We start from the raw sequence: 7657 nt of genomic DNA, 5'->3' as shown, positions 1-7657 counted from the left end.
AAGTTACGAAAAAAACATGATTTTCGCAATTTATATTATGTTGGTGCAAGTTAAATGGTATACATATGTACATTCCATGTTTTGCTAAAGTAAATAACAAAGAAGTATTTAACATAGCAAGTGGAGTATATTTCTAAGTTCCAACCCTTGGTTATCTCTTAAACTTTTACTAGCTCAAACATCAACTATTTATTTACTTGATGTAAACAGATCTCTCTTTCAAAAAATTAATCGTCTTGTCGTTTACATTATATCCAATGAAGATTAAACAAGAAGATACAAGTATGATTTAAATAAGATTATTGCGGCAAATAAAATGAAATGGCTTGATTATGATATGACCTATAACTAGGAGAACAATGGGATAGTAAGAAAGCTTTTGATACATTGCCTACTGATAATCGACCTATCGATCATGGAATGATTTCGACCTAGTTAACTCTTGATAGGCTATGCCTTACTCCACAGCTCGAAAGCACCCAGATCGTGTATTTGTCCTGTGTCACTAGTCAAGTAATCCATATCAACATCAGGCAGTCCTATAGGAAAGACGAGCAAATGTGAATGCGATCAAAACTGATGTCTAGATATGCATTATCACGTAAACTGAAGCAAGTTAAAGTTCGGATCATGAAGTTTATGAAGGCCAACAGAAATAGTTTCTGAATCTAATGATGCTTCATCAGTGTGTATGAAAGAAGAACTCAAATGATCTGACCTGGAAAATCAAATACGGAGATCTTCAATGTCTGTTAAGATATCTGGCTTTTTTATTACAAGCTGGCCGCATGCTCCACTTATGTCTTGGCCCATTTGCTTACGAATTGTTGTACGGATGTTGTAAGTGCCTCTAAGTATTTTTTGAAATTTGACAACTTTATGATCATCACTGGTACTATAACAGCTTAAAGAACCGATCGGATTAAAAGGTATCAAGTTTACAACCTGCGTGAAATCAGAGACTGGCATTAGAGTTGTGGATGAGACCTCTAAAAATTGGCAGATATTGCAACTTAGCACTTTGAAGGTTACCGATTGCAATGTCTCAAGCAGTTTGCCAAGCTGGTGAGCGTGCTGCTCCTCATCATTGACAGCGTCGAGCATTATGTACTCGATCAATATCTTTTGCTGACTACAGAAAAACGGAATGAGTTACTCTAATCATCTCTAATAAAAATGAAAAATGAGGTGGTCATGAGAGGTTGGAAAATTCAATAACTGGCATGCACGCCAAAGAAAAAATGACACCTGCTAGTCTGATATTCTCGTAGTGCATTCATTAATCTTTCCAGAGGGAAAGCCCTAGCAGCAGGCATAATCTGACAGCGGATCTCTTGAACTGGTGCATGCAGTGAGACTGCTAGATTCAAGTTTGGCATGTCTTTCTGCAGCTTGTTAATACCATGTATTATGCCAACCTATGCACAATTTAGCAATTAATTAAAATCAAGCAAAATGGTGCCTAACAAATAACCGAGTCAATTTGTCACTTCCCATGCAAATTATGAGAAACTTTGTGGAGCTAACCCAGTGCAAAAATAACCAAGAGATCCGGAAATAGGTAGTATTACAAAATAAGATAAACATGAAAGACATTGATCATGAGAATAAATAGTATGCACCGTTGAGAGAGTAATTTTCTTGGGAGACAGCTGGAAAGGAAAAGCTGTCATGGCTCTGATAGCATCCACTACTGCCGAGTAGTTATTTAGAGGTTCTCCCATTCCCTGCTCACAACAAATAATGATATAAAAATGACATCAGTTCAAACTTGAGCTCACACAACAATCACAGCTATTACAAATGGAATGATCTTCGTTGACTTTTGATGGATAAGCAAGAACATAACTAAAGCAATATACTGAGCTCATTGTTGCAGTTTGCAGAAAGGTAAAGTTAGTCTACATGGTACTTCATACAAACATTTTAGCATAATCTACTCAACTTCAGAGAACTCAAAACGCTGCTTGCTTAACCCAGTAATGATTTATTAAGAACAAGTACTTGTTTTGTCTCCAATTGTTTATACTTGAGATTTTATGTCTTTTCATTTGCTTCTTAATCATTATAATCAATCGTTGTATACAATTCTGAGCGTCCTTCAAAATACCACCAGTTACTTCCTCCACATGAAAGTCAGGAGATATCGAGTTAACAGTTAGTTACTAGTAAAGCACTAAACAATTCAGTGCGATGCTAACATGTGTTATTTTAAAAGGTTTATACCATAAAGACAACGTTGCGTATAGCTGATATGCGAGATGCATGAACTAACTGTTCCAGAATTTCCCCCGACGTCAGATTGCTCTTAAATCCCATGCTTCCTGTTGCGCAAAAATTGCAACCCATCTTGCACCCGACCTACAATAACAATAAATTGATAAACATTATTGCTATATAGAAATGTTCAGCTGCACAAAGAGTAGGAAACTTATAAATTTGTGATTCCATGTTCCACGATAGTTACCTGAGAGGATACACACAAGGTTGACCTAGGACCACCAAGACGAGGTTTCCCATCATATTTACCCAGTCGAGTATCATATCTCATTATCACAGCCTCTACAAATTCTCCATTCTAGCAACAACAAAATGGAACCAAAGGTCATTCATGCATCTAAACCAACCAACAAAATGTTACCAAAAACCGTCATGTAATACAGGCTATGTTCTACTAAAAAATATAACCGAACATATCCCGTTCCAAGGTAGATTCTTCTTATAATTCAGTACTTTCATTCTCAGTTTTTTCAAACAAAACATAGACCGAAAACACCAAAGATTTGTCCCAACAAGGCCTATAACAGCATATACAAACGCAATCACAATTCCATAACACAAATTTCATTCACATAAGAGAATACTAAAGTTCTAGTCTCTTCAGACTAGCATTGATGCGTTGCACTGATTCTTACAACCCATGGATTTGACCTCAATTACTTTTCAAAACCAGCAATTTAGACAAACAAGGAAAAGACGCAAGCTTTCCTCATTCTGTTCATCGAAATATACAATCACAAGAGACCACCGAAATATACAATCACAAGAGACCACCGACAGATTATAAGCAGAAGAGTTCAGAAAAAAGCAAATTAAACAAAACTGATGGCAGTTACCTGCAATTTGATGAGGAGCTTAGTGGTGACGAGGTCGGAAGAATCTATGGCGGCATGGACAGTAGAAGTGGAGGGTTTGAACTTGGAATCGAGGAGATGGTAAGCCGCGGAGGGCAGAGAAGGGATATCATCCCATCGGCAATCAGGATTTTTCAAGACGTGTTTCCAGATTTGGGGAATGAAGTTAGGGTTTAAACCGGCTACCTCGAAATCGGATTTAATGGCGGCAACGTCGAACACCGATTTCCATTTGAACGCCATCGGCCGGCGCTAGTTCGTTAAATTAGGGTTGCGATCTTTGTTCAGTGTATTTCTTTGAATATGCAAATTTTCAAGTAGTGGCAGAATATTTTTGACGTTAAGAATTGGAAAAAAGATGGATAAAAATCATATTTAAATTTTTTTCTAATTATTTATTTTTGAATTAAAATAGTGGAGTAGTACTAAATATTACTGAATAATGCGGATTAATTTTTCATTTAATTACAAAAAAAGTAGAAAAAGTTTATTCGAAAAATAAAAAATAGAAAAAAATCATGAATACTTTGAAACATATTTCAAACTTAGAAAAGAAAAACGAGAAAATAAAATAACAAACTGCACAGGTATTAGTCACTGAAATTCCAAAAATAAAAGTCGATAATGAGAAAAAATACATAAAGAGTGAAAAATCAATTACTAGAGTCGGGGTTAAATAATTACAAATATAAAATTTTACCCTAATAAACCTCAGCAAAATAGTCTACAATCCAATAAAGTTGGTCAGAACTTAATCCAATATTTTTTTTTAATTTTGAAAAATACTTAAGTAAAGACATATTGTTTTAAGGGGTGAATTTAGATATTTTCCATTAATTTAAAAAAATTATAAATAAAAAAATTTCTAAGAACAGTGTCAGTTTTTCATGGCGACGTATTCTTCAAATTCAATTGATGTACCTGGCTGGCATATTTTAAAAACAGTATTTATTTTATTGGTGAACTTCAATTATGATCAATCTCAAAACTTTTACTAATACAATAATTTTAACATTTTTTTTCAATCATCTCTTCTTTTTGCATTTAAACGGGAAAGTTAAAATTCATGATCTTTTGCATATTTGTATCCCACATACAAAATCTATTGATTTTGGTATAAAAATGAATCATTCTCCTACATATTTTGTCCTCAACTAATTAAGTAAAAAATTAGCTATATTTAAACATTGCGGAACAAAAAAATTTATTTAAAATTCAATGGCTCGGAAGAATCATAAACGTGATAAATAAATAATTGTACACTTAGCTTGATTGTGATAGGGAGTGGAGTAGTACATAACAAAAACATTTAATTAAAAAGAAAAAAAGAAAATAACAAGACCAATCCAACTGTTTTCATTTCATCTTCATCCAATCAAGCCCTGGGTGAGATTTGGCCGTAATGCCCCAATCCCTTTCCAGCACAGGAATGAGGAGAAGCCTCCAATATGTGGCTGAGTCGTATTCCTTTTTGGGTGGGAGTTGTCCCACTGTAACTGAGTCGTTTCCTTTTTTGGCAAAAAACATCAACTTTTCTTCTCTCTTACTTTACTCTCTCTTAGTTTATTCTCTCTTCATCTCACTATTTTTTTTCTTTTCTACTTTATTATTCATTTATTTAACTCAGTTAACACAACTTTTCTTAAATCGCGTTGAAGATAAACGTCTCTATTATAGAGGGACGGAGAGAGTGATAGCTATTACTATATGAGTTTCACAACTCTTCAAAATTATATCACTACATGGAGTATATTTTATTATAGTGTATAAAATAGGATTTCAGACGTGACCTAGACCAGAAAACGTTCCCACGCACACAGGATGTTAAAACGTGTGTTTTCCATTTTTATGAAACTGCATGGAACTATACAATATCCGAAATTAGTAAATTAATTTAAAAAATAGATGTTTAATTTGAAATCAGTTGGAACGCACTAATCATAAAATAAGTGGTAGCAGTTTAGCCCATTGATTTAAATGGTGCCTGTGAATTAAATAAAGTTATTGTGACATGTGGTGTTAAATTACATTGTTGTTGCAAAATTGAAGTCAAGCAGCAAGAACAACTACTCCTTTGATTTGTATAACAAGGTTATAATGTTTCCAGTTTCCACCCACTAATTGATATTTGATGTGGTGTTATACCTTAAACAAAATTTATGTAGATTTTTTTTATTCGTGACAAGTTTAAGATCGAAATTATATTTTAAAAACAAATTTATAATTCATTATAAAATGATTTACACTCATAGAGATTTATATTGTAGGACACTGAATCTCCCATCTAATAATTTGGTGACCAAAACACGGATGTGCGCACAAGACAAGTGTCTCTCTAATTTAGGGAAAACATTTTATTACCTCTGTGTTTAGAATTTTCCTTTATAGATTATATTAACATTATTTGTTAAAAGTTTGTGTTTAAATTAATGTGAAGTTTTCGATGTAGTCTCTTTGAGATAAGGGTATATAGAGAATACTGACCCAACATTTCATGGGCCTAAAAGTAATAATAGCAAATCGTACCATCAAATATTATTCATACAAAAAAAAGTTGAGACCCTAACCCTAAGGGCCCCACATCCCGGTCCGACGGTATTATTAAAACTCAATGTGGTGTGTGATCGAAAAGGGGCAGAAGCTAGAATATCATGGGCCTCTCTTTCACCAAATATAATCATTCATGGAAAGGTAATCCATTAACATATATTATTGCTTTCATAATTTTTAAACAGAGTGGTTGTTGATGAAGCGCAGGATGTGATCTGGCGATGCTCTTCAAGTGGCTTGCATTTCGAAGAGATTGCTCAACTCTTTGGGGTGATGAACCACAATTTATAATCTATTAAACTTTCGCAATTATCTTATCCATCTCTTTCGTATTACAGCACGATGTCGCAGTTCCTTTAGCAGAAGGAGACGACCTGCAGCCATTCATGGACAAGATTTTGAATCTCGAACACGATGTAGCTGAGACTAGATTGATAATGGAGACGAGGACGAAGCTTATAAGAGGGCCCGGGATAAGATCTATGCAATCCTGCTTAAGATCGTTGAGAGGAGTTTCGATCGTTAAGGGGGAAAATGCAGGTTTGAATTTTGAGTTATTGTACCTAAAAAACACATTAATTAACTATAGTGAGACGGAGGAGTATATATTTTTGACTAACAAAGTGCACAAGTAATTACTTATCCTACTATCGATTTCAATAAATTGGGCAGGTGGAGAACGTGATTTCTCCTCTCAACCTCTTCCATACACGTACGCCATCGTGAATGAGAGTAATATAATAATAGTAGTACGACCAAAAGAGTTGATATGTCACACTCACACTCATATGATTAACTTATCATTCTAAGGGACAAAAGGTGATTCGCTCACCCCAGGCGCCCCCATAACCCGGCCCGACATCGCTATGGAGGGGTTCAAACACGGTACCTCAGCGGCCCATTAGGTGGAGGAACTTACACTGGTAACCAGCACACAAGGAGCCACCACAGTGGTGAAAACTCCCACATGCGGCTGCCAGCATTCGATCCTGTCTGCTTAGGGACAATCTACCACCCAGTAACCAACTGAGTTAAGCCCGTGCGGGCAAATTAACTTATCATTCTAATTTTATGATGAGCTTCGAGAATTACTCCATCAATTTGCCGTTTGATTTCACATTTCGCTAGCTCACTATTTATTATAAAATTAATTTGCAAAAATACGACTCAACTCAACTAACTTTTTCGATTATTATTTTTTTATAAAGTCAAACAAAATTTTAAAACTCCAATACATAAAAATGAAATATTTATTAGCGGACAAATAATATTAAATGAGTTTGAAATTCAGTTTTTTTTGGACGAATGATAGTCGTTGGTGATTGTTGTGATTGCTATACGATATACATTCCTTTGCTCTGAATTAAAAAAAAAATCAACTTGTTTGAAGGAAATAATAGAACTATGAAAGAGTCAAAGTAAATTTTAAAGAAAAGAATGACTAAAAATGACGTTTTACACGATTATTTGTTCACCTAAGTTGTATATATTTTAGGCTTATCTTTACTTAATCTGACATTTTACCAAAAGTAAAAGATGTCAGTCTCATGACTAATACCCACGAGAAACACGTTGAAACAATTACATAAGTGGAGATAGCAACCTCTATAAATATACAACTATAAAAGTATCTTTCAAACTCCTAGACCATACAATAGTTTAGTTCTAGAACATTAATTTTATTTTTGAGGGTTTTAATATTATTTCAGTCGGTATCGAGTCACTACATTTTTATAGTAATCCTAGGGAGTTTTTGGTTGCAAAATTGTTACAAGATTAAATATATAGTGTGTTTGATTCATGAGATTCAATTAGTCAACTCAATCCTAAATAGATAATCATGGAATAACTAGTCATAATTAACCCTCACAACTCAATCTTAAATTATATTTATTTTATTTTGGATATCCAACACCACCCTAGAAAATAGACTAAAACAAATTCAATGATTTGAACGATAGGCCCAATTCAAT

The 7657-nt window shown here is 34.2% G+C and overlaps 1 protein-coding gene across 3 annotated transcripts; it reads right to left on the bottom strand.

The window, feature by feature from the left end:
* Positions 1-307: 307 nt before the first annotated feature.
* LOC121790028 (dual-specificity RNA methyltransferase RlmN-like) lies at positions 308-3465 on the bottom strand. Of its 3 annotated transcripts, none has more exons than XM_042188330.1 (8): positions 3117-3465; positions 2468-2578; positions 2227-2361; positions 1623-1727; positions 1249-1418; positions 1033-1132; positions 719-945; positions 308-539 (listed from the first exon to the last, which is right to left on the bottom strand). In XM_042188330.1, the coding sequence occupies exons 1-7, from the start codon at positions 3375-3377 to the stop codon at positions 727-729; spliced, it is 1101 nt and encodes a 366-aa protein (XP_042044264.1). In that variant the 5' UTR covers positions 3378-3465; the 3' UTR covers positions 308-539; positions 719-726. The 3 variants fall into 3 exon arrangements, with proteins under 3 accessions (XP_042044264.1, XP_042044266.1, XP_042044265.1); XM_042188332.1 differs by having other exon boundaries at positions 308-505; XM_042188331.1 differs by having other exon boundaries at positions 308-497.
* Between the last annotated feature and the right edge of the window lie 4192 nt (positions 3466-7657).

Source organism: Salvia splendens, unplaced genomic scaffold (assembly GCF_004379255.2).
Source record: "Salvia splendens isolate huo1 unplaced genomic scaffold, SspV2 ctg391, whole genome shotgun sequence".
Classification (NCBI taxonomy): Eukaryota; Viridiplantae; Streptophyta; class Magnoliopsida; order Lamiales; family Lamiaceae; genus Salvia; species Salvia splendens.
The sequence above is the reverse complement of the archived record's forward strand: the minus strand, read 5'-3'. Positions and strand labels throughout refer to the sequence as shown.